A 27,724-nucleotide genomic window follows, 5' to 3' on the forward strand; every position below is an offset into this window, starting at 1 on the left:
CTTCTCACGATCTCACCAGGAAGTGCACACTACGCTACCTGCCAAGTGGAACAGCAGCAGCATGCGCACCAAAGTATCCTGATATTGGAGGCTGATGGAGATACCAACCTCCCTGCCGGCATACTGGTTCCACCAGTTGTTCTACCACCTTCGGCCATGGATGCCAATAGTCTCACAGTTCTGTTGAGAAATGAAACCCAAAAAGAGACTGCGCTCCCTCCTGGCACAGTGGTGGCCCAATTATATCCTGTGGACACTGTTACCGAGTTAAGAAAAAGCTATGCCCCAACAAAGTCCATTGACCCCAGTCTGTTCAAGTTTGGGGATTCATCCATCCCTGAAGAGTGGAAATCCAGGCTAGCTACAAAGTTAGCACAGAGAACGAATGTGTTCTCATTGGAAGAATGGGATGTCGGCCTAGCAAGAGGCGTGACACATCAAATAAGACTAAGAGACTCTAGACCTTTCAGAGAGAGATCTCGCAGAATTGCACCAGCCGACATTGAGGATGTTCGGCGCCACATCCAAGAACTCTTGGCAGCTGGAATAATCAAAGAGTCCCGTAGTCCCTATGCATCCCCAATTGTCATAGTGAGGAAGAAAAATGGCAAGGTAAGGATGTGTATTGACTATCGTTTACTGAATTCTCGAACTGTTCCAGACCAGTACACCATGCCGCGCATAGACGATGTGCTTGACAGTCTGGCAGGGAGCAGATGGTTTTCTGTGCTGGATCTGAGAAGTGGGTACTACCAAGTGGAAATGTCTGAGACAGACAAGGAAAAGACTGCCTTCATTTGTCCCCTCGGGTTTTTCCAGTTCGAGAGGATGCCTCAAGGGATCACTGGTGCTCCTGCAACCTTTCAAAGGTTAATGGAGAAAGCCATCGGGGACATGAATCTGATGCAGGTCCTTGTGTACCTTGATGATGTTATAGTGTTTGGAAAGACACTAGAGGAGCATGAGGACCGTCTCCTAAAAGTTTTGGACCGACTGGAAGAATGTGGTCTCAAAGTATCCATCGACAAATGCCAACTTTGCCAATCACAAGTGAAGTTCTTGGGGCACATAGTCTCTGCATCTGGTGTCGCCACTGATCCTGAGAAAGTGAGTGCAGTAAACCACTGGAAGAAACCTGCTGATCTGAAGTCCCTGAGGTCGTTTCTGGGATTTAGTGGATACTACAGGCGTTTCATTGAGAACTATTCTGCTATTGTTCGCCCTTTGACAGAACTAACTAAGGGGTACCCCCCTGCTCAGTGCAAACAGAAAGACATCATAAAAGAAAAAAAAGAGAGCTATTATAAGGTATCAGAACCTTTCGGCGAGCGTTGGACTTCAGCTTGTGACGACGCCTTCCATCACATCATCTACAAGCTCACACATGCACCAGTATTGGCTTTTGCTGACCCTACAAGGCCTTACATCCTGCATGTCGATGCAAGTCTGAACGGATTGGGAGCTGTACTGAATCAAGAATATCCTGAGGGGTTACGTCCAGTTGCTTTTGCCAGCCGCAAGTTAAACCAGGCAGAGCGAAACTATCATATCCACCAGCTGGAATTTCTAGCGTTAAAATGGGCGGTAGTGGATAAGTTCCACGACTACTTATATGGCGCCAGGTTCACGGTGAGAACGGATAATAACCCACTCACCTATGTCTTGACAACGGCCAAGCTTAATGCTGTAGGCCACAGGTGGCTAGCTGCACTCTCCACTTATGAGTTCAGCATTCAGTATAAGCCCGGCCGGGAAAACATTGATGCTGATCTGCTGTCCAGAAATCTGCCGGAGACAGAAGATAGATGGATGGATGTTCCACCCTCTGGGGTAAAAGCTCTTTGTAGTAAGATTACTGCAATTGGCTCCTACAAAGTCATTACCCGATTGGTTGACCAACTGGGTGTTCCTCCTGATGCCGTTCCTGATGTCTATGCCTACTTCACCCAGATAGGCGTGAGTCCACTGGAGCAACTGAGTCCTAAAGAGTTAATAGCAGCTCAAAAGTCAGACCCAGTCATCGGACTGGTGCTGCAGCAAGTTAAGATGGGTCAAAGTGTCGCGGCTCATAAGCATGCAAATCCTGATGTTAGACTGCTCCAGCGAGAGAGCTCCAAACTTACAATAAAGCATGGCCTCCTGCACAGAGTCACCAGAAGACCCTCTGGGAGAGACGTGAGTCAGCTTGTCTTACCTGCTCAATACCGGCCAATGGTATTGAAATCATTGCATGATGATACTGGCCACCTTGGCATAGAACGAACAACAGACCTCATCAAGGACCGGTTTTACTGGCCCAGAATGGCCCCTGAAATTGTGAGGTACATTCAGAACTGTGGAAGGTGCATAGCAAGGAAGACGCTCCCACAAAGAGCTGCCCCATTACGACAGATCACAAGTAATGGTCCTCTGGACTTAGTGTGCATAGATTTTCTTTCCATTGAACCTGACTCCAAAGGCATAGCCAATGTACTGATTGTTACAGATCATTTTACCAGGTATGCTCAAGCATACCCAACTAAAGATCAGAAAGCCCTGACTGTTGCCAAAGTCCTCTTTGAGAAGTTCTTTGTACATTACGGGCTGCCAGCCCGCATCCACTCGGATCAGGGACGTGATTTTGAGAGCAAGATCATAAAAGAGCTCCTGAATATGCTTGGCATTCGCAAATCAAGGACTACCCCATACCACCCTCAGGGTGACCCACAACCGGAGCGATTCAATCGCACCCTTCTGTCCATGCTTGGTACTCTCGATCCTGCCCAAAAGCCAAAATGGAGCCAGCATATAAGTCAGCTAGTGCATGCTTACAATAGCACAAGAAACGACGCCACAGGGTACTCGCCATATCTGCTAATGTTTGGCAGGGAGGCGCGGCTTCCAGTGGATCTGTGTTTCGGCATTGGATCAGATGAGGAGGATGGCCTAAAGCATCACCAGTATGTGGCCAACATGAAAAAAGAGCTACAGAAAGCCTACCAGCTAGCAGTTGATGCAGCTTCCAAGAATCATGCACGGAACAAAAGACTGTATGATGCAAGAGTCAGGAACCAGGAACTGGGAGAAGGTGACCGAGTACTAGTTCGCAATCTTGCCATCACGGGGAAACACAAATTGCAGGACAAATGGAATTCGCTACCGTATGAAGTGGTTGCCAAGTTACCCAATCTCCCGGTGTATCGTGTAAAACCAGAGAGGGGAACTGGTGTGGTGAAAACACTACATAGGGACCACTTGCTGCCTATCGGTTACTTGGTGCGGATGCCTGTACCATCAGACGGGAAAGCACCCCCAAATAAGCCACTGACGAGGGCACAGAAAGCAAGGAAGGAAAGTCAGAGACCAAGCCCAGAGCACAGGAGCCAAGGAGACTGGACCTCCGAATCTGAAGAGGAAGGTTATTATGACTTGCCTCATTTAAACTTTGGGGGCGGTCACGAAAACGAAGGTCCGGCAGCTGAGCCCGGAGATGTCCTGGTCTCATATGAAACAGTTGGTGCTAATTCTAATGATCATGACTCACCTGAAGAGGATCAGGACTCTCCTGGAGAGGATCAGGACTCACCTGGAGAGGATCAGGACTCACTTGGAGAGGATTGTGATTCCCCTGAAGAGGAAGGACAAGCGGAGGAACTGCCAGCAGCAGACGAGCAGTTTGGAGAACCTCAACACCCTCACAGAGACTTTGTGGCAGACACAGAGCTAGAAGAGGTGGGGGCCTCAACCTCTGGCACTTCGGCTGTGGGTGCAGACTCTCCCCAAGAACTCAGACCAAGGAGGACATTGAAACCTGTCCTGCGCCTCAGTTATGACCAACCTGGAGAGCCTACTGACAGACCTGTGACTATAGTTTACAGAGGCATGGTAATTCAGATTAGCTATGAACCAGAAACTAAAGATGATTGTGCACTATTGCCACTTAGTGTTTGAAGGTAGCTTAAACAGTTGCTAACCTAACGGGTCTAATGAGGACATCTAGACTTTTAGAAGGGGGAGGGTGTAGCCCTAGGCTACTAAATAGCCCTAGGCCACTAAATATATTGAATATATATTGTTTTGTTCAGAGTGCACTTAGGAATGTATTAACTTGTTCACTTCAATACAACATTGTCCTGTCACTTTAAATAAGTTTTCTACAGGTGCTGAACTGTGCAGATAAGAGTACAACCTATGTTGAGTATTTTGGTGAAATGTAATTGGTTGTTTAAGAGTCATGTCACTTTTACTGCATGGTGATTTGCTGTTGAAGGAGAGGGAGGCGGGACAAGGAGAGAGGGGGAGAAGGAGTTGAGAGAGTGGCCAGAAGAAAGAGGAGAGTTCTGCAGAGAGAAGGAGAGAAACCTCATGTGGAAATAAATGTGATGTACAAGTTTTCAATGCTGTACAATATTAGAGTATAAGGAAGACTACAATTCATGAGTGACTTTATGTGACTGTGCACAGATACTGTGAGAAGGGCAGCTATCAACACAGTTTGTTGACATTGTGTATGAAGTTAGCTACAGTAGCCTCTCCAGTTAGCCTAGCCATTCAGTCTAAACAGATAGCTTCTCCAGTTAGCCAGCTTGGCTAATTGGCCTAGAGAGATCTTCAAGACTTCCCAGACCTGCGCTCCCGGCTCCCAGGATACCGGGTAGTTCCTCTGGCAATAAGGGAGAAAGAAGATTTGGCCTTCCAGTCCCCCTAGTAGTTAGTCACCAGCTCCAGTTACTCCACCCAGCTTGTGGGGTACACCTACAGACCCTGTGACTTAACTCTGATATTGTGAGTACTCCAACGCTCCCCAGCATCGACCAGGCCTGCAACGGGGGTGTGTGTGACGTGTGTGTATGTGTGTGTGGTGGGCCCACAAAGTAATTTAGGTTAAAGGTTATTATAAAAGGTTTACACTTTGAAAGGACATTTTGTATTTGTTGTGTGAACATCTTATTTTTGCATATTGTTTTTGGTATTTGTGTTTCCTAAAGGGTCAAAGGCCCTTGAAGTACATTTTTGACTGCTACATTTTAATTTCTACAACCTTTTATTTTTTATTTTGCTTATGGTTCTTACCCCTCAATTTCTCATTTTTCCTCTAGTTCATTAAATTGCCAGACAATTTTGAGGAAATACTTTTGTGGTTTATTTTGGAGTTGGGAATTACATATGAACACAGGGCGCTACCTATGGTCAAGGTATAGAAGCGTTACATATAGAACACCCTGTCAGCTGGGTACAGTGTCCGGTTAGGAACCACCCCGACACGTTGGATAAAGGTTCTATAGAACACCCTGTCAGCAGGGTACAGTGTCCGGTTAGGAACCGCCCCGACACGTTGGATAAAGGTTCTATAGAACACCCTGTCAGCTGGGTACAGTGTCCGGTTAGGAACCGCCCCGACACGTTGGATAAAGGTTCTATAGAACACCCTGTCAGCAGGGTACAGTGTCCGGTTAGCAACCGCCCCGACACTTTGGATAAAGGTTCTATAGAACACCCTGTCAGCTGGGTACAGTGTCCGGTTAGGAACCGCCCCGACACGTTGGATAAAGGTTCTATAGAACACCCTGTCAGCAGGGTACAGTGTCCGGTTAGGAACCGCCCCGACACGTTGGATAAAGGTTCTATAGAACACCCTGTCAGCAGGGTACAGTGTCCGGTTAGGAACCGTCCCGACACGTTGGATAAAGGTTCTATAGAGATGTAAAGGTGTGATCCCATATATAGTGCACTGCGCAATACACACCAATACAGAAATCCTGGTTTGTGTGCGTGCGTGCGTGCGTGCGTGCGTGCGTGCGTGCGTGAGTGCCTTACCTTGCCAGAAGGTGAAGTTGTCAGACTGGGCGTGACAGGCAGAGATGGGAGGATGGTGACAGACCTACAACACACACACACACACACACACATATAAATTTCTTTATTTGAGTCCACATTTATAAAATACATTATCAAGGACACAAATATTTCCGTTTGCTTCCGATATCCCACACACTAAACATCATGTGTCTCAGTGAGTCCAAACAAGCCCTAAATGTACAGCATAATAAACACATGAACTTGGTCACACACACACGGTCGTTAGTTATAAATAAAATAATTTAAATATAAAATTTATAAAGGTTATATATATTATCATGATCATCTATCGATACAGTCGACAGACAGACAGACAGACAGAACATTAGTACCTGTTCGCTGACGAATCGGAACCCTCGGTCGTCTCGGATGTTCTCGTAGGTTTCTCCCAGAACAGGATTGAAGGGTTTGTAGCGATATCTCCATGAGGCCCAGGCGTAGCCGGAGATACTGAAGGCTGCCATATAGACCTAAATATATATAACATATAATACACAATATATACTGAATGATTCCTCCATGAGGCCCAGGCGTAGCCGGAGATACTGAAGGCTGCCATATAGACCTAAATATATATAAAATATATACTGAATGATTCCTCCATGAGGCCCAGGCGTAGCCACTGATACTGAGGGAGACATCAAAGAGGAAGGATAAATGATCAACATATGGGATGTCAGCTCCATATATGGAGATCTAAGGGTTTGAGGTCAGATGTAGAGTTGCTGGCCAATATTGATGACATCAGGGATCTCCATATATGGGCTTTTAATTGATGATATCAGGGATATGCCTGGGCGTGACCAAACCACCAACCCACCAAACTACTGACTGACCAAACCACCAACCCACCAAACTACTGAATGACTGACCAAACCACCAAACTACTGACTGACTGACCAAACCACCAACCCACCAAAGTACTGACTGACCAAACCACCAACCCACCAAACTACTGACTGACTGACCAAACCACCAAACTACTGACTGACTGACCAAACCACCAACCCACCAAACTACTGACTGACTGACTGACTGACTGACCAAACCACCAACCCACCAAACTACTGACTGACTGACTGACTGACTGACCAAACCACCAACCCACCAAACTACTGACTGACTGACTGACTGACCAAACCACCAACCCACCAAACTACTGACTGACTGACTGACTGACTGACCAAACCACCAACCCACCAAACTACCGACTGACCAAACCACCAACCCACCAAACTACTGACTGACTGACTGACTGGAAATGCACGATTTCATAGTAAATGTGACCTGAGGTCGCAATAATTACCATCCTCTCATAAGGGTCCTCAGTGCGGTTAGTAATGTTAATTTAACCCATTCTGGACGGGAACCCCTTTTGGTGTTTTAACTAAGCATTATGTTATACTTTAGCTATTGAAAAATAGCAGATCTACAAGCTTGTAGCGCGGCACCGAGTGGCGCGCTACGAGCTTGTAGGTCTGCTATTTTTTGAAAAATCATAAAAATGCGGCACAAAATCTTTGAATATATATTCTTTCAGAGCGAACGATTTTTTTTATTTCGACGTCAGGCCTAAATGGGTTAAAGGTTAATTAACATATTAATTAGTATTAATTACCATCCTCTCGTAGGGGTCCTCTGTGCGGTTAGTAATGTTAATTAAAGGTATATTAATTAGTATTAATTACCATCCTCTCGTAGGGGTCCTCTGTGCGGTTAGTAATGTTAATTAAAGGTATATTAATTAGTATTAATTACCATCCTCTCGTAGGGGTCCTCTGTGCGGTTAGTAATGTTAATTAAAGGTATATTAATTAGTATTAATTACCATCCTCTCGTAGGGGTCCTCTGTGCGGTTAGTAATGTTAATTAAAGGTATATTAATTAGTATTAATTACCATCCTCTCGTAGGGGTCCTCAGTGCGGTTAGTAATGTTAATTAAAGGTATATTAATTAGTATTAATTACCATCCTCTCGTAGGGGTCCTCAGTGCGGTTAGTAATGTTAATTAAAGGTATATTAATTAGTATTAATTACCATCCTCTCGTAGGGGTCCTCTGTGCGGTTAGTAATGTTAATTAAAGGTATATTAATTAGTATTAATTACCATCCTCTCGTAGGGGTCCTCAGTGCGGTTAGTAATGTTAATTAAAGGTATATTAATTAGTATTAATTACCATCCTCTCGTAGGGGTCCTCTGTGCGGTTAGTAATGTTAATTAAAGGTATATTAATTAGTATTAATTACCATCCTCTCGTAGGGGTCCTCGGTACGGTTAGTAATGTTAATTAAAGGTATATTAATTAGTATTAATTACCATCCTCTCGTAGGGGTCCTCTGTGCGGTTAGTAATGTTAATTAAAGGTATATTAATTAGTATTAATTACCATCCCCTCGTAGGGGTCCTCTGTGCGGTTAGTAATGTTAATTAAAGGTATATTAATTAGTATTAATTACCATCCTCTCGTAGGGGTCCTCTGTGAGGTTAGTAATGTTAATTAAAGGTATATTAATTAGTATTAATTACCATCCTCTCGTAGGGGTCCTCGGTACGGTTAGCGATGTCCAGCAGCTCGCTGTACTCCAGCTCTTCGCTCAGCCTCTGCAGCAGTGAGACGGGTTCGTTCAGGGCGACGGGCATGGACACCCTGGACAGGTCCTTACCGATGTTGTTGTACAGGATGGTCATGATGCCGATGTGGCCGTTATCTGCCCCGTGGGCGGGGAGGACCGTACGGCGCCCTGGAGGGTGATACGAGTACCGTTAATATTACTGTTATCTGCCCCGGGGCTGGGGAGGACCGTACGCCGCCCTGGAGGGTGATAACAGGTAGCTAGTATTACTGTTATCTGCCCCGGGGGCGGGGAGGACCGTACGGCGCCCTGGAGGGTGATATGAGTACCGTTAATATTACCGTTATCTGCCCCGGGGCTGGGGAGGACCGTACGGCGCCCTGGAGGGTGATAACAGGTAGTTATTATTACTGTTATCTGCCCCGGGGGCGGGGAGGACCATACGTGTCCCAGTCTCGTGTCCCGACAGCCAGGTACGTGCACAAATCACAGCTACAATTGTACAGTGCCCTGCTGTTTATAAACCAAAACGCAGTTTGGGGCTTGTTTTTACAGCCTGCAGCTGCTACTCCGTTCAGGTACCGTCCGCCACAACTGCGCTGTTTATAAGCAAAAAACTGTCAGTCTGTATGGGACTACCATGCTATCCTGCTGCGTGGGAGCAGTCTGTAAGGGACTACCATGCTATCCTGCTGCGTGGGAGCAGTCTGTATGGGACTACCATGCTATCCTGCTGCGTGGGAGCAGTCTGTAAGGGACTACCATGCTATCCTGCTGCGTGGGAGCAGTCTGTAAGGGACTACCATGCTATCCTGCTGCGTGGGAGCAGTCTGTAAGGGACTACCATGCTATCCTGCTGCGTGGGAGCAGTCTGTAAGGGACTACCATGCTATCCTGCTGCGTGGGAGCAGTCTGTAAGGGACTACCATGCTATCCTGCTGCGTGGGAGCAGTCTGTAAGGGACTACCATCCTATCCTGCTGCGTGGGAGCAAAGGGGACAGATCTTCAAATGAACACTGCATTGAGCCTCGACACGTTGTTAGCTTGTAGATCTGCTCTTTTTTGGTGAACGACACCGCCGTTCAGAAATATAGTATAGAACCGCGACTATAGAATGTACACTTGCTGTAGAGCCTTGTCTTTATCACGGTTGAATGGTCAAATTCTGTAGTCGCACCGGTGCTACAAATTTAATTTTACAACTCGCACGGTGCTATTTTTAGTAGCAAATGAGACTACCTAGTCGCACTGTCGAGCCCTGTAATAACAATAATAACGTTTTCATGACAAGTGATGCAGCGCAAAGTGCACAAAACAAAAGAAAAGCTATAAACATCAAACATCATCAGAGCAAAGTCAATAAAAGCATTTTTTTTTTAAAAAGGCAACAGAACAGCCAAACAGTGAATATAACAGAAAAATAATAATAACCTGTGTCAGTAGGAACTGGACTGGGTTTGTCAGGAGCACTGGAGACACTGGCTCTGTACAGGACTGTACTGGAGGCTGGAATATATATATAAATATACATTATTACACTGTACAGGACTGTACTGGAGGCTGGAATATATATAGAAATATACATTATTACACTGTACAGGACTGTACTGGAGGCTGGAATATATAGAAATATACATTATTACACTGTACAGGACTGTACTGGAGGCTGGAATATATATATATAAATATACATTATTAATATACTGGAGACACTGGCTCTGTACAGGACTGTACTGGAGGCTGGAATATATATATATAAATATACATTATTAATATACTGGAGACACTGGCTCTGTACAGGACTGTACTGGAGGCTGGAATATATATAAATATACATTATTACACTGTACAGGACTGTACTGGAGGCTGGAATATATATATAAATATACATTATTATTAATATTATTGTGGACACAAGGCTGGAATGTATCCATATTAATTATTACACTCTGTACTACTAGCTGTAATGTTTCCCCGGACAGCGCTGGTTGGCAGGTATCAATACACTTTTAGACCCACATGTTTGTTCCAGCGTGGATGATTACATTTAATTTATTGATCGCCTCTTGTCATGGACCGCTATGCTCCATAACAGGCTTGATAAGCCCAAAGCTTATCGATACCGGGTACTCGATAAGCCCAGAGTTTATCGATACCGGGTACTCGATAAGCCCAAAGCTTATCGATACCGGGTACTCGATAAGCCCAAAGCTTATCGATACCGGGTACTCGATAAGCCCAAAGCTTATCGATACCGGGTACTCGATAAGCCCAAAGCTTATCGATACCGGGTACTTGATAAGCCCAAAGCTTATCGATACCGGGTACTCGATAAGCCCAAAGCTTATTGATACCGGGTACTTGATAAGCCCAAAGCTTATCGATAACGGGTACTCGGTAAGCCCATAAAAGTAAGTCAGTCAGAAAGGCTTCGTGTCGGTATCAGCCAGGGTGCGGGATTCTATCAGCGTTTCAATGCCCTATGGACAATATGCAGACCGCAGCCATCTTGGATTCTATCAGCGTTTCAATGCCCTATGGACAATATGCAGACCGCAGCCATCTTGGATTCTATCAGCGTTTCAATGCCCTATGGACAATATGCAGACCGCAGCCATCTTGGATTCTATCAGCGTTTAAATGCCCTATGGACAATATGCAGACCGCAGCCATCTTGGATTCTATCAGCGTTTTAATGCCCTATGGACAATATGCAGACCGCAGCCATCTTGGATTCTATCAGCGTTTCAATGCCCTATGAACAATATGCAGACCGCAGCCATCTTGGATTCTATCAGCGTTTCAATGCCCTATGGACAATATGCAGACCGCAGCCATCTTGGATTCTATCAGCGTTTCAATGCCCTATGGACCACATGCAGACCGCAGCCATCTTGGATTCTATCAGCGAGTGCTCTACCGACTGATCTACCAGACACTAATAATAACTCACCATGTCCCTCGTCCGGCTCAGAGTTGGTGGTCGTTGTGATGTCACTCAGGCCAGACTCGTCAGACGCCTCGTTATCCGACGAGCTGTCACACACGATCACCTCGTTAGCATCAAAGTACTCTGCCATGGAGTCTGCTACGGACGGGGCGCGCTCTCTGAGGCCAGGCCCGGGGGTCTGGGAGGAGAGGAGAGGAGAGGAGAGGAGAGGAGAGGAGAGGAGGAGGTAAATTCCAGATCTTTAAATAGTATTTCAAATGAGGAGACCATTGTGGTCTCTTTACTCTCAGAGTAAAGGGGGTCCATGTGAAGTAGAGCTCTTCACCGGGTCCCCCGACTCCCAAAATACCCGAGTTGACCCGAGACCCGCTCGGGTCGGAGTCGTGTTTTATCGTAATCACCCGGGCAGGGTCGGAATCGGACGTATCCCCCTCGGAACTCGGGCCTGTCAATCATTGTAACGTCCGAGTGGATCCCAGATGACCCGTAGGCTACTGTGTGTGTGTGTGTGTGTGTGTGTGTGTGTGTGTGTGTAGAGACTCTCTCTCAGTGGAGGAGAAAAACGGGGGAAAAAAGTTCTGTTTAAAGTGTGATAATTTAGGCTGACCTAGGATCAGGTTAGTGTCGCAGCGACATGAACGGATGTGTTACATGTGATGATTATACTGGTTTAGGATCAGCAGCACAAGACCTACCAGTACCACGCAACGCACGCCCCGTCCTGCATGGCGCTGATTTGAATGAAAACACCGCCGTGCAATTCTACTTTATATCACGGATCCCGACAACAGTGTTGACCTCAACCAGGTGAAGCAACAGTGTTGACCTCAACCAGGTGAAAGCAACAGAGTTGACCTCAATGAGGAGAAAGCAACAGAGTTGACCTCAACGAGGTGAAGCAACAGTGTTGACCTCAACGAGGTGAAGCAACAGAGTTGACCTCAACGAGGTGAAGCAACAGTGTTGACCTCAACGAGGTGAAGCAACAGTGTTGACCTCAACCAGGTGAAAGCAACAGAGTTGACCTCAATGAGGAGAAAGCAACAGAGTTGACCTCAATGAGGAAAAAGCAACAGAGTTGACCTCAACGAGGTGAAGCAACAGGGTTGACCTCAACCAGGTGAAAGCAACAGAGTTGACCTCAACCAGGTGAAAGCAACAGAGTTGACCTCAACGAGGTGAAGCAACAGAGTTGACCTCAATGAGGAGAAAGCAACAGAGTTGACCTCAATGAGGAGAAAGCAACAGAGTTGACCTCAATGAGGAGAAAGCAACAGAGTTGACCTCAACCAGGTGAAGCAACAGAGTTGACCTCAATGAGGAGAAAGCAACAGAGTTGACCTCAATGAGGAGAAAGCAACAGTGTTGACCTCAACCAGGTGAAGCAACAGAGTTGACCTCAACGAGGTGAAGCAACAGAGTTGACCTCAATGAGGAGAAAGCAACAGAGTTGACCTCAATGAGGAGAAAGCAACAGAGTTGACCTCAATGAGGAGAAAGCAACAGAGTTGACCTCAACGAGGTGAAGCAACAGAGTTGACCTCAATGAGGAGAAAGCAACAGAGTTGACCTCAATGAGGAGAAAGCAACAGAGTTGACCTCAACGAGGTGAAGCAACAGAGTTGACCTCAATGAGGAGAAAGCAACAGAGTTGACCTCAATGAGGAGAAAGCAACAGAGTTGACCTCAACCAGGTGAAGCAACAGAGTTGACCTCAATGAGGAGAAAGCAACAGAGTTGACCTCAACGAGGTGAAGCAACAGAGTTGACCTCAACCAGGTGAAGCAACAGGGTTGACCTCAACCAGGTGAAGCAACAGAGTTGACCTCAACGAGGTGAAGCAACAGTGTTGACCTCAACGAGGTGAAAGCAACAGTGTTGACCTCAACGAGGTGAAAGCAACAGTGTTGACCTCAACCAGGTGAAGCAACAGTGTTGACCTCAACGAGGTGAAGCAACAGGGTTGACCTCAACGAGGTGAAGCAACAGTGTTGACCTCAATGAGGAGAAAGCAACAGTGTTGACCTCAACGAGGTGAAGCAACAGTGTTGACCTCAACGAGGTGAAGCAACAGTGTTGACCTCAACGAGGTGAAGCAACAGTGTTGACCTCAACCAGGTGAAGCAACAGTGTTGACCTCAACGAGGTGAAGCAACAGTGTTGACCTCAACGAGGTGAAGCAACAGAGTTGACCTCAACGAGGTGAAGCAACAGTGTTGACCTCAACGAGGTGAAAGCAACAGTGTTGACCTCAACGAGGTGAAGCAACAGTGTTGACCTCAACGAGGTGAAGCAACAGGGTTGACCTCAACGAGGTGAAGCAACAGAGTTGACCTCAACGAGGTGAAGCAACAGTGTTGACCTCAATGAGGTGAAAGCAACAGGGTTGACCTCAACCAGGTGAAGCAACAGAGTTGACCTCAACGAGGTGAAGCAACAGTGTTGACCTCAATGAGGTGAAAGCAACAGTGTTGACCTCAACGAGGTGAAGCAACAGTGTTGACCTCAACGAGGTGAAGCAACAGTGTTGACCTCAACCAGGTGAAGCAACAGAGTTGACCTCAACGAGGTGAAAGCAACAGTGTTGACCTCAACCAGGTGAAGCAACAGAGTTGACCTCAACGAGGTGAAGCAACAGTGTTGACCTCAACGAGGTGAAGCAACAGGGTTGACCTCAATGAGGAGAAAGCAACAGTGTTGACCTCAACGAGGTGAAGCAACAGTGTTGACCTCAACGAGGTGAAGCAACAGAGTTGACCTCAACGAGGTGAAGCAACAGTGTTGACCTCAACGAGGTGAAGCAACAGTGTTGACCTCAACGAGGTGAAAGCAACAGAGTTGACCTCAACGAGGTGAAGCAACAGTGTTGACCTCAATGAGGAGAAAGCAACAGAGTTGACCTCAACCAGGTGAAGCAACAGTGTTGACCTCAACGAGGTGAAGCAACAGGGTTGACCTCAATGAGGAGAAAGCAACAGTGTTGACCTCAACGAGGTGAAGCAACAGAGTTGACCTCAACGAGGTGAAGCAACAGTGTTGACCTCAACCAGGTGAAGCAACAGTGTTGACCTCAACGAGGTGAAAGCAACAGTGTTGACCTCAACGAGGTGAAGCAACAGTGTTGACCTCAACGAGGTGAAGCAACAGGGTTGACCTCAACGAGGTGAAGCAACAGTGTTGACCTCAACGAGGTGAAGCAACAGAGTTGACCTCAACCAGGTGAAGCAACAGTGTTGACCTCAACGAGGTGAAAGCAACAGTGTTGACCTCAACGAGGTGAAGCAACAGTGTTGACCTCAACGAGGTGAAGCAACAGAGTTGACCTCAACGAGGTGAAGCAACAGTGTTGACCTCAACGAGGTGAAGCAACAGTGTTGACCTCAATGAGGAGAAAGCAACAGTGTTGACCTCAACGAGGTGAAGCAACAGTGTTGACCTCAACGAGGTGAAAGCAACAGTGTTGACCTCAACGAGGTGAAGCAACAGGGTTGACCTCAACGAGGTGAAGCAACAGTGTTGACCTCAACCAGGTGAAGCAACAGTGTTGACCTCAACGAGGTGAAGCAACAGTGTTGACCTCAACCAGGTGAAGCAACAGTGTTGACCTCAACGAGGTGAAGCAACAGTGTTGACCTCAACGAGGTGAAGCAACAGAGTTGACCTCAACGAGGTGAAGCAACAGTGTTGACCTCAACGAGGTGAAGCAACAGTGTTGACCTCAACCAGGTGAAGCAACAGTGTTGACCTCAACGAGGTGAAGCAACAGTGTTGACCTCAACGAGGTGAAGCAACAGAGTTGACCTCAACGAGGTGAAGCAACAGTGTTGACCTCAACGAGGTGAAGCAACAGAGTTGACCTCAACGAGGTGAAGCAACAGTGTTGACCTCAACGAGGTGAAGCAACAGTGTTGACCTCAACGAGGTGAAAGCAACAGAGTTGACCTCAACGAGGTGAAGCAACAGTGTTGACCTCAACGAGGTGAAGCAACAGGGTTGACCTCAATGAGGTGAAAGCAACAGAGTTGACCTCAATGAGGAGAAAGCAACAGAGTTGACCTCAACCAGGTGAAGCAACAGTGTTGACCTCAACGAGGTGAAGCAACAGGGTTGACCTCAATGAGGAGAAAGCAACAGTGTTGACCTCAACGAGGTGAAGCAACAGAGTTGACCTCAACGAGGTGAAGCAACAGTGTTGACCTCAACCAGGTGAAGCAACAGTGTTGACCTCAACGAGGTGAAAGCAACAGTGTTGACCTCAACGAGGTGAAGCAACAGTGTTGACCTCAACGAGGTGAAGCAACAGGGTTGACCTCAACGAGGTGAAGCAACAGTGTTGACCTCAACGAGGTGAAGCAACAGAGTTGACCTCAACCAGGTGAAGCAACAGTGTTGACCTCAACGAGGTGAAAGCAACAGTGTTGACCTCAACGAGGTGAAGCAACAGTGTTGACCTCAACGAGGTGAAGCAACAGAGTTGACCTCAACGAGGTGAAGCAACAGTGTTGACCTCAACGAGGTGAAGCAACAGTGTTGACCTCAATGAGGAGAAAGCAACAGTGTTGACCTCAACGAGGTGAAGCAACAGTGTTGACCTCAACGAGGTGAAAGCAACAGTGTTGACCTCAACGAGGTGAAAGCAACAGTGTTGACCTCAACGAGGTGAAGCAACAGTGTTGACCTCAACCAGGTGAAGCAACAGTGTTGACCTCAACGAGGTGAAAGCAACAGTGTTGACCTCAACGAGGTGAAGCAACAGGGTTGACCTCAACGAGGTGAAGCAACAGTGTTGACCTCAACCAGGTGAAGCAACAGTGTTGACCTCAACGAGGTGAAAGCAACAGTGTTGACCTCAACGAGGTGAAGCAACAGTGTTGACCTCAACGAGGTGAAGCAACAGTGTTGACCTCAATGAGGAGAAAGCAACAGTGTTGACCTCAATGAGGAGAAAGCAACAGTGTTGACCTCAATGAGGAGAAAGCAACAGTGTTGACCTCAATGAGGAGAAAGCAACAGTGTTGACCTCAACCAGGTGAAGCAACAGGGTTGACCTCAACGAGGTGAAGCAACAGGGTTGACCTCAACGAGGTGAAGCAACAGTGTTGACCTCAACGAGGTGAAGCAACAGTGTTGACCTCAACGAGGTGAAAGCAAACTAGCAAAGCTCAAATCTAATTAGTATCAGAAGGTTAAAAGAGATATAGACATAGACAAGTTTATGTTTTTTTCCCAGTGTACGTACGCGCGCGCGTCAGGGCCAGCAAGGCCTTCTCTGCTGGCCCACTTGCCTGATGCCACTTGCCTGATGCAGAAATTTATATTTTATAATAAGTTTTTCTTTTTAACAAATATTATATCTATAATATTATATATAATATTATATTTATTTCGCTGCCACTGCACTGTTTCTCACTCAGACAGGCTGGATGCTCTGCTTCCATTCTGTGCAGGTACAACAGCCCTTGGGTTTTTTTTAACCAATGAGATTATTTCCTTGTGTTGTCTCCGGGTAAAATTCTCTACCGGGAGGCCTGCAGAAACTCCAGTGAATCCCCTTGCTGTTGAAATGAATGGGATCAATATAGAGATTGACAGGTTCCTTAGCCAATCAGATTTCGAGTTTGCCCTGCTGGGTGTTTTCTTTCAAGTACGAGCGCCAGCTAGCTGGCCTTTGGTGACGTTAACGTCTTGCTTGGATCCCATCATTGGGGGGAAATATTGTCAAATGAGAAAAGAGAAGTGGGTGTTTCAAACTAATAGGCTATGGTTGTGGACTTCAGGACGTGTGGTTGTCCGTGCTGACAGTGTGTGTGGCCGAGTCTTATGTGGCTGTGCGCTGCGGAGCCACTTGTGTGTGTGTGTGTGTGTGTGTGCACGTGCGCACGCGCTGCGTGTGTTTAGTCCCCGCCGGTGCAGCATAGCTGGGATATTACAGAGCCTGATATGAGTGTGGTTCAGTTCCACCAATTTTTGCGTGGTTTAATGTTGTATAAGAACATATGACAGGGGGGGGGGGGGGGGGGGGGGGTAGCCGATCTACAAGCCCACAACGCGTCGTGAGCTTGTAGATCGGCTAGTTTCGGGGGGGGTGGGGTGGGTTGAAGGCCTAGTTCATTTCGGCACGGACCGCCACTGCCTAGCGTGCACACACACACACACACACACCTACCCAGCCACCCATACCTAGCGTGCACACACACACACACACACACACACACACACACACACACACACACACACACACACACACACACACACACACACACACACACCTACCCAGCCACTCATACATAGTGCACACACACACACACACCTGGTTCTGCAGTGTGCGGAAGGATTCCTCGGTGGAGTCAGAGGAGGAGAGAGTGTGGACGTTGGTGAGACGAGACTGGACATCCAACTACACACACACACACACACAGTCACACACATGTACACACACAGTCACACACACAGGTGTATACACAGAAACACACAAAAAACGCACACACATTAATAAAGCAGGCATGTTGATTTTTTTGCGGGGCGTGAATAAGAGAGAGAGAAACTAGTTCATCACGATAACATATAAACTATGCTCGGTCGCCCAGTCAGGACGATAACATATAAACTATGTTCCATATACCATATAAACTATGCTCGGTCGCCCAGTCAGGACGATAACATATAAACTATGCTCGGTCGCCCAGTCAGGACGATAACATATAAACTATGCTCGGTCGCCCAGTCAGGACGATAACATATAAACTATGATAACATATAAACTATGCTCGGTCGCCCAGTCAGGACGATAACATATAAACTATGCTCGGTCGCCCAGTCAGGACGATAACATATAAACTATGCTCGGTCGCCCAGTCAGGATGATAACATATAAACTATGCTCGGTCGCCCAGTCAGGACGATAACATATAAACTATGATAACATATAAACTATGATAACATATAAACTATGCTCGGTCGCCCAGTCAGGATGATTACATATAAACTATGCTCGGTCGCCCAGTCAGGACGATAACATATAAACTATGCTCGGTCGCCCAGTCAGGATGATAACATATAAACTATGCTCGGTCGCCCAGTCAGGATGATAACATATAAACTATGCTCGGTCGCCCAGTCAGGATGATAACATATAAACTATGCTCGGTCGCCCAGTCAGGATGATTACATATAAACTATGCTCGGTCGCCCAGTCAGGACGATAACATATAAACTATGCTCGGTCGCCCAGTCAGGACGATAACATATAAACTATGCTCGGTCGCCCAGTCAGGACGATAACATATAAACTATGCTCGGTCGCCCAGTCAGGATGATAACATATAAACTATGCTCGGTCGCCCAGTCAGGGTGATAACATATAAACTATGTTCCATATACCATATAAACTATGCTCGGTCGCCCAGTCAGGACGATACCATATAAACTATGTTCCATATACCATATAAACTATGCTCGGTCGCCCAGTCAGGATGATAACATATAAACTATGCTCGGTCGCCCAGTCAGGATGATAACATATAAACTATGCTCGGTCGCCCAGTCAGGACGATAACATATAAACTATGCTCGGTCGCCCAGTCAGGACGATAACATATAAACTATGCTCGGTCGCCCAGTCAGGATGATTACAGCGTGAATGACTCAGTGTGTGTGTATGTGAACGCACCCTAACCTGTTTTGCGTGAGCGTGCGAGCGTGCGTGCGTGCGTGTGTGTGTGTGTCAGGGGTCATAGTCATGCTGTCTCCTGGTTGGCATGTGTGTCAAAATGATCATTGGAGACAAACAATTGCAACTTCAGGACATAATTATACAACCGCTCCATAACCAAAAAAGCAATTCAGATTTACAATGATTCTACCCGTCCTCTTCCCTCTGAGTTTGACTTGTTGCCATCGGGCAGGAGGCTTAGGACAAAATTAGCTAAAACGAAGGGTTACAAAACTTTGTTTGTGCCAATACTGCTGTGGACATTTTAAATAAGAACATGTTTAAATAGTTCACCTAATCCCCACTGTTCATGATCACTGTTGCTGTGTTTATGTCAATGCATTTTATACAGTATTTGAATGCACCTGTTTTGTAATGTTTTATTGTTGTAACTGACTGCCGGTGTGCCAACGACGAATTTCCATTTTATGTCAATTTAATGGACAATAAAGTTTGACACAGAGACACACTGATCACATAAAGAGATAGTCCTGAATTAACCCATTGTTTTACCTGAGATCAGGGCTCCAGCGTGCGACCTATTAGGTCGCATATGCGACTTAATTTATTAAGGGTGATACTTAAAATTGAATGAGGTCGCACAGGTGCGACTTGCTGGAAGGATGAGTGGAGGAAAAAAATACATCCCGCAGTGCTTGCCCGTTCCATTGATTGAAAACATTGGACGTTCGCCTGACGCCCAGTGTTCAAAGAACGATCGTTCACGAAAACCCACAAATAAGCCCTTCAGACTTGGATGGTCAGAGCGGCGCGATTACATACAAAGTCAATTCAAAGACGAGAATTGCGCAAACGGGCGCGGCGCGACCTGCCGCGGTACAAACTGGACGAACCGAGGCGAATATATATTCAGGTCTGAACGCAGCTTATCCGACACAAATTAACTAATCTTTCTCAGCTGTACAATTTCACTGGAGCGCGCAGCGCGCATATCTAACTGCATGATGATCAGTCATGATCTACACAGACAGCCGACTCCCGACCCAAACACTGAGTGAAACTTAGTAAACGTGTTGTTTGATTAAACATGTGCCACGAAAAATAGCTTCCAAAGCTTGTTATGTTTGCATCGAGGAGGTAGCCTATGTGTCCATACCATACGTGAAAATAGCTGATCTACAAGCTCACAACGCGTCGCGGACGCGACGTGTTGTGAGCTTGTAGATCAGCTATTTTCAGCACGCAGAGATATGCAGGCTCTGAGAGCATTCCGAAACTTTTGCCTTCACAATAAAAGCATGCAGCTTTCACAAGTTGGCCCATAAAGACAAGGAAAAGGATTAAGAATTTGGTGGCATTTCACATTGCAAAAGATTTTTTCCAAAATGTAGAAATATTATAATAAGGAATTAATTTGGATAATGGTAATGGAGATATTGTACAAATTGTCACAAAAGTCCAAAAGGTTTGGACTGCATTTAATTTTCAACACAAAACCTTAAACTGACTTTCTGTGTGTGGAATATAAATATTGCCTTTATTGACTGAGTGACTTTGTGGTGGGTTGAAACCATCTAGTGTTTTGAAGTATGGTAGGTTGCTGTTTTTTACACAGTGACCTTTGTAGGGGGTTTTATGATTCAAACCTTTAATGGTGGAAACCACTACATAAATAAATGGCGTCCGATGTGGGGGCATGATAAGATCATGTATTAATACCACGCTATACAAAGAAAAAAATGGTGCTACCTAATTTGTGGTGGCGCTACCAAATGAAAAGGTAGGTGGCACCAGTGCTACCTGTGAAAAAGTTAGTCTGGAGCCCTGCCTGAGATCAGATTCTAAAAACATTTTTTTTAAATTTCTATCCCTCGATTTTGTAACCCATTTTTTTACCTTTGTGCCAATTATCTAATGTGATCCTGGGCTCTACACACCCTCCGCCAACCTAGTCCCCATATATGGGGGACATGGGGAGAGCAACGGACTTGAACTCATGCTTCCTTCCGGCCTGAGTGTCCAAGTTGCTCCTTTACACGTGACAGGGGGGAGTTTCCCTGGTTGGACCTAGCGCGTGGAAGGAACACGTTATTCCAACCAGCGTTCTTCGATTTTCCAAAAATAGCAGACCTACAAGCTCGTAGCGCGACACTCGGAGACGCGCTATGAGCTTGTAGATCTGCTATTTTTCAATAGCTAAAGCATAACATAATGCTAACACCAAAAGGGGTTCCTGCCCAGAATGGGTTAACTCAACCCCTAATCATTTCATTTCATTTTGCTGGACTATCGCCCCCCCCCGTGGTGGCTGGCGATAGTCCAGCAAAATGAAATGAAATGATTACTATATTTACCCAGGGTATCTGGGCTAAGCTCAAGAACTTGTTTCCAGCCAGGCCCTGCTCATAGAACATTTCATCGTAGTGGTTCAACGTCTTGTTCAAGGGCACTTCAGCGGTGGTAATTTTAACGTGTCGGACCGCTGATTCGAACTGGCGACCTTCCGGTATCAAGACCGCTCCGCAATCCGTTCGGCCACCGCCACCGTTCACCAAAATTCTATTTGGCTGTAGAAGAAGATCGCCTTCTCGTCTCCCCAAAACACCAATGGTGAAGGTGGAGGCGCTGAGCGGACTAATAGAACACTAATGGTGAAGGTGGAGGCGCTGAGCGGACTAATACAACACTAATGGTGAAGGTAGAGGCGCTGAGCGGACTAATAAAACACTAATGGTGAAGGTGGAGGCGCTGAGCGGACTAATACAACACTAATGGTGAAGGTGGAGGCGCTGAGCGGACTAATAGAACACTAATGGTGAAGGTGGAGGCGCTGAGCGGACTAATAAAACACTAATGGTGAAGGTAGAGGCGCTGAGCGGACTAATAAAACACTAATGGTGAAGGTGGAGGCGCTGAGCGGACTAATAGAACACTAATGGTGAAGGTGGAGGCGCTGAGCGGACTAATAGAACACTAATGGTGAAGGTGGAGGCGCTGAGCGGACTAATAGAACACTAATGGTGAAGGTGGAGGCGCTGAGCGGACTAATAGAACACTAATGGTGAAGGTGGAGGCGCTGAGCGGACTAATAGAACACTAATGGTGAAGGTGGAGGCGCTGAGCGGACTAATAGAACACTAATGGTGAAGGTGGAGGCGCTGAGCGGACTAATAGAACACTAATGGTGAAGGTGGTGGCGCTGAGCGGACTAATACAACACTAATGGTGAAGGTGGAGGCGCTGAGCGGACTAATACAACACTAATGGTGAAGGTGGAGGCGCTGAGTGGACTAATACAACACTAATGGTGAAGGTGGAGGCGCTGAGCGGACTAATACAACACTAATGGTGAAGGTGGAGGCGCTGAGCGGACTAATACAACACTAATGGTGAAGGTGGAGGCGCTGAGCGGACTAATACAACACTAATGGTGAAGGTGGAGGCGCTGAGCGGACTAATAAAACACTAATGGTGAAGGTGGAGGCGCTGAGCGGACTAATACAACACTAATGGTGAAGGTGGAGGCGCTGAGCGGACTAATAAAACACTAATGGTGAAGGTGGAGGCGCTGAGCGGACTAATAGAACACTAATGGTGAAGGTGGAGGCGCTGAGCGGACTAATAAAACACTAATGGTGAAGGTGGTGGCGCTGAGCGGACTAATAGAACACTAATGGTGAAGGTGGAGGCGCTGAGCGGACTAATAGAACACTAATGGTGAAGGTGGAGGCGCTGAGCGGACTAATAAAACACTAATGGTGAAGGTGGAGGCGCTGAGCGGACTAACAAAACACCAGGTGAAGGTGGAGGCGCTGAGCGGACTAATAAAACACTAATGGTGAAGGTGGTGGCGCTGAGCGGACTAATAGAACACTAATGGTGAAGGTGGAGGCGCTGAGCGGACTAATAGAACACTAATGGTGAAGGCGGAGGCGCTGAGCGGACTAATACAACACTAATGGTGAAGGTGGAGGCGCTGAGCGGACTAATACAACACTAATGGTGAAGGTGGAGGCGATGAGCGGACTAATAAAACACTAATGGTGAAGGTGGAGGCGCTGAGCGGACTAATAAAACACCTGGTGAAGGTGGTGGCGCTGAGCGGACTAATACAACACTAATGGTGAAGGTGGAGGCGCTGAGCGGACTAATAGAACACTAATGGTGAAGGTGGAGGCGCTGAGCGGACTAATAAAACACTAATGGTGAAGGTGGTGGCGCTGAGCGGACTAATAAAACACTAATGGTGAAGGTGGAGGCGCTGAGCGGACTAATAAAACACTAATGGTGAAGGTGGAGGCGCTGAGCGGACTAATAAAACACCTGGTGAAGGTGGAGGCGCTGAGCGGACTAATAAAACACTAATGGTGAAGGTGGAGGCGCTGAGCGGACTAATAAAACACTAATGGTGAAGGTGGAGGCGCTGAGCGGACTAATAAAACACCTGGTGAAGGTGGAGGCGCTGAGCGGACTAATAGAACACTAATGGTGAAGGTGGAGGCGCTGAGCGGACTAATAAAACACTAATGGTGAAGGTGGAGGCGCTGAGCGGACTAATAGAACACTAATGGTGAAGGTGGAGGCGCTGAGCGGACTAATAAAACACCAGGTGAAGGTGGAGGCGCTGAGCGGACTAATAGAACACTAATGGTGAAGGTGGAGGCGCTGAGCGGACTAATAAAACACTAATGGTGAAGGTGGAGGCGCTGAGCGGACTAATAAAACACCAGGTGAAGGTGGAGGCGCTGAGCGGACTAATAAAACACCAGGTGAAGGTGGAGGCGCTGAGCGGACTAATAATACACTAATGGTGAAGGTGGAGGCGCTGAGCGGACTAATAGAACACTAATGGTGAAGGTAGAGGCGCTGAGCGGACTAATAGAACACTAATGGTGAAGGTGGAGGCGCTGAGCGGACTAATAGAACACTAATGGTGAAGGTGGAGGCGCTGAGCGGACTAATAGAACACTAATGGTGAAGGTGGAGGCGCTGAGCGGACTAATAAAACACTAATGGTGAAGGTGGAGGCGCTGAGCGGACTAATAAAACACCAGGTGAAGGTGGAGGCGCTGAGCGGACTAATAGAACACTAATGGTGAAGGTGGAGGCGCTGAGCGGACTAATAGAACACTAATGGTGAAGGTGGAGGCGCTGAGCGGACTAATAAAACACCAGGTGAAGGTGGAGGCGCTGAGCGGACTAATAGAACACTAATGGTGAAGGTGGAGGCGCTGAGCGGACTAATACAACACTAATGGTGAAGGTGGAGGCGCTGAGCGGACTAATAGAACACTAATGGTGAAGGTGGAGGCGCTGAGCGGACTAATAAACACTAATGGTGAAGGTGGTGGCGCTGAGCGGACTAATAGAACACTAATGGTGAAGGTGGAGGCGCTGAGCGGACTAATAGAACACTAATGGTGAAGGTGGAGGCGCTGAGCGGACTAATAGAACACTAATGGTGAAGGTGGAGGTGCTGAGCGGACTAATAGAACACTAATGGTGAAGGTGGAGGCGCTGAGCGGACTAATAAAACACTAATGGTGAAGGTGGAGGCGCTGAGCGGACTAATAAAACACTAATGGTGAAGGTGGAGGCGCTGAGCGGACTAATAAAACACTAATGGTGAAGGTGGTGGCGCTGAGCGGACTAATAAAACACTAATGGTGAAGGTGGAGGCGCTGAGCGGACTAATAGAACACTAATGGTGAAGGTGGTGGCGCTGAGCGGACTAATAAAACACCTGGTGAAGGTGGTGGCGCTGAGCGGACTAATAAAACACTAATGGTGAAGGTGGAGGCGCTGAGCGGACTAATAAAACACTAATGGTGAAGGTGGAGGCGCTGAGCGGACTAATAAAACACTAATGGTGAAGGTGGTGGCGCTGAGCGGACTAATAGAACACTAATGGTGAAGGTGGAGGCGCTGAGCGGACTAATACAACACTAATGGTGAAGGTGGAGGCGCTGAGCGGACTAATAAAACACTAATGGTGAAGGTGGAGGCGCTGAGCGGACTAATAGAACACTAATGGTGAAGGTGGAGGCGCTGAGCGGACTAATAAAACACTAATGGTGAAGGTGGAGGCGCTGAGCGGACTAATAAAACACTAATGGTGAAGGTGGAGGCGCTGAGCGGACTAATAGAACACTAATGGTGAAGGTGGAGGCGCTGAGCGGACTAATAGAACACTAATGGTGAAGGTGGCGGCGCTGAGCGGACTAATAGAACACTAATGGTGAAGGTGGAGGCGCTGAGCGGACTAATAAAACACCAGGTGAAGGTGGAGGCGCTGAGCGGACTAATAAAACACTAATGGTGAAGGTGGAGGCGCTGAGCGGACTAATAAAACACTAATGGTGAAGGTGGCGGCGCTGAGCGGACTAATAGAACACTAATGGTGAAGGTGGAGGCGCTGAGCGGACTAATAGAACACTAATGGTGAAGGTGGAGGCGCTGAGCAGACTAATAAAACACTAATGGTGAAGGTAGAGGCGCTGAGCGGACTAATAGAACACTAATGGTGAAGGTGGAGGCGCTGAGCGGACTAATAGAACACTAATGGTGAAGGTGGAGGCGCTGAGCGGACTAATAGAACACTAATGGTGAAGGTGGAGGCGCTGAGCGGACTAATAGAACACTAATGGTGAAGGTGGAGGCGCTGAGCGGACTAATAGAACACTAATGGTGAAGGTGGTGGCGCTGAGCGGACTAATACAACACTAATGGTGAAGGTGGAGGCGCTGAGCGGACTAATACAACACTAATGGTGAAGGTGGAGGCGCTGAGTGGACTAATACAACACTAATGGTGAAGGTGGTGGCGCTGAGCGGACTAATAAAACACTAATGGTGAAGGTGGAGGCGCTGAGCGGACTAATAAAACACTAATGGTGAAGGTGGAGGCGCTGAGCGGACTAATAGAACACTAATGGTGAAGGTGGAGGCGCTGAGCGGACTAATAGAACACTAATGGTGAAGGTGGAGGCGCTGAGCGGACTAATAGAACACTAATGGTGAAGGTGGAGGCGCTGAGCGGACTAATAAAACACTAATGGTGAAGGTGGTGGCGCTGAGCGGACTAATAGAACACTAATGGTGAAGGTGGAGGCGCTGAGCGGACTAATAGAACACTAATGGTGAAGGTGGAGGCGCTGAGCGGACTAATAGAACACTAATGGTGAAGGTGGAGGCGCTGAGCGGACTAATAAAACACTAATGGTGAAGGTGGAGGCGCTGAGCGGACTAATAAAACACCAGGTGAAGGTGGAGGCGCTGAGCGGACTAATAAAACACTAATGGTGAAGGTGGAGGCGCTGAGCGGACTAATAGAACACTAATGGTGAAGGTGGAGGCGCTGAGCGGACTAATACAACACTAATGGTGAAGGTGGAGGCGCTGAGCGGACTAATAAAACACTAATGGTGAAGGTGGAGGCGCTGAGCGGACTAATAGAACACTAATGGTGAAGGTGGAGGCGCTGAGCGGACTAATAAAACACTAATGGTGAAGGTGGAGGCGCTGAGCGGACTAATAAAACACTAATGGTGAAGGTGGAGGCGCTGAGCGGACTAATAGAACACTAATGGTGAAGGTGGAGGCGCTGAGCGGACTAATACAACACTAATGGTGAAGGTGGAGGCGCTGAGCGGACTAATACAACACTAATGGTGAAGGCGGAGGCGCTGAGCGGACTAATACAACACTAATGGTGAAGGTGGAGGCGCTGAGCGGACTAATACAACACTAATGGTGAAGGTGGAGGCGCTGAGCGGACTAATAAAACACTAATGGTGAAGGTGGAGGCGCTGAGCAGACTAATAAAACACTAATGGTGAAGGTAGAGGCGCTGAGCGGACTAATAAAACACTAATGGTGAAGGTAGAGGCGCTGAGCGGACTAATAGAACACTAATGGTGAAGGTGGAGGCGCTGAGCGGACTAATAAAACACCTGGTGAAGGTGGTGGCGCTGAGCGGACTAATACAACACTAATGGTGAAGGTGGAGGCGCTGAGCGGACTAATAAAACACTAATGGTGAAGGTGGTGGCGCTGAGCGGACTAATAAAACACTAATGGTGAAGGTGGAGGCGCTGAGCGGACTAATAAAACACTAATGGTGAAGGTGGAGGCGCTGAGCGGACTAATAAAACACCTGGTGAAGGTGGAGGCGCTGAGCGGACTAATAAAACACTAATGGTGAAGGTGGAGGCGCTGAGCGGACTAATAAAACACCAGGTGAAGGTGGCGGCGCTGAGCGGACTAATAGAACACTAATGGTGAAGGTGGAGGCGCTGAGCGGACTAATAAAACACTAATGGTGAAGGTGGAGGCGCTGAGCGGACTAATACAACACTAATGGTGAAGGTGGAGGCGCTGAGCGGAATAATAAAACACCAGGTGAAGGTGGAGGTGCTGAGCGGACTAATAAAACACTAATGGTGAAGGTGGTGGCGCTGAGCGGACTAATAGAACACTAATGGTGAAGGTGGTGGCGCTGAGCGGACTAATAGAACACTAATGGTGAAGGTGGTGGCGCTGAGCGGACTAATAAAACACTAATGGTGAAGGTGGCGGCGCTGAGCGGACTAATAGAACACCAGGTGAAGGTGGCGGCGCTGAGCGGACTAATAAAACACTAATGGTGAAGGTGGAGGCGCTGAGCGGACTAATAAAACACCAGGTGAAG

The 27,724-nt window shown here is 47.3% G+C and overlaps 1 protein-coding gene across 4 annotated transcripts in view; it reads right to left on the reverse strand.

Annotated features, from left to right (window-relative positions):
• The window catches only part of LOC306918968 (oxysterol-binding protein-related protein 7-like), a 132,148-nt gene that overhangs the window by 52,471 nt on the left and 51,953 nt on the right, over positions 1-27,724 (reverse strand). For 2 of the 4 annotated variants that reach the window (XM_079531805.1, XM_079531806.1), the window contains exons 12-18: positions 17,675-17,761; positions 11,368-11,542; positions 9,846-9,920; positions 8,755-8,793; positions 8,367-8,581; positions 6,171-6,308; positions 5,797-5,860 (exon numbers count right to left, since the gene is read on the reverse strand). In XM_079531805.1, the coding sequence (XP_079387931.1) occupies positions 5,797-5,860; positions 6,171-6,308; positions 8,367-8,581; positions 8,755-8,793; positions 9,846-9,920; positions 11,368-11,542; positions 17,675-17,761 (793 nt within the window). The remainder of the gene's footprint in view (positions 1-5,796; positions 5,861-6,170; positions 6,309-8,366; positions 8,582-8,754; positions 8,794-9,845; positions 9,921-11,367; positions 11,543-17,674; positions 17,762-27,724) is intronic. The other 2 variants (XM_079531808.1, XM_079531807.1) reach the window with 2 other exon arrangements.

This window comes from Electrona antarctica, assembly GCF_951216825.1.
Source record: "Electrona antarctica genome assembly, contig: scaffold_110, whole genome shotgun sequence".
Lineage (NCBI taxonomy): Eukaryota > Metazoa > Chordata > Actinopteri > Myctophiformes > Myctophidae > Electrona > Electrona antarctica.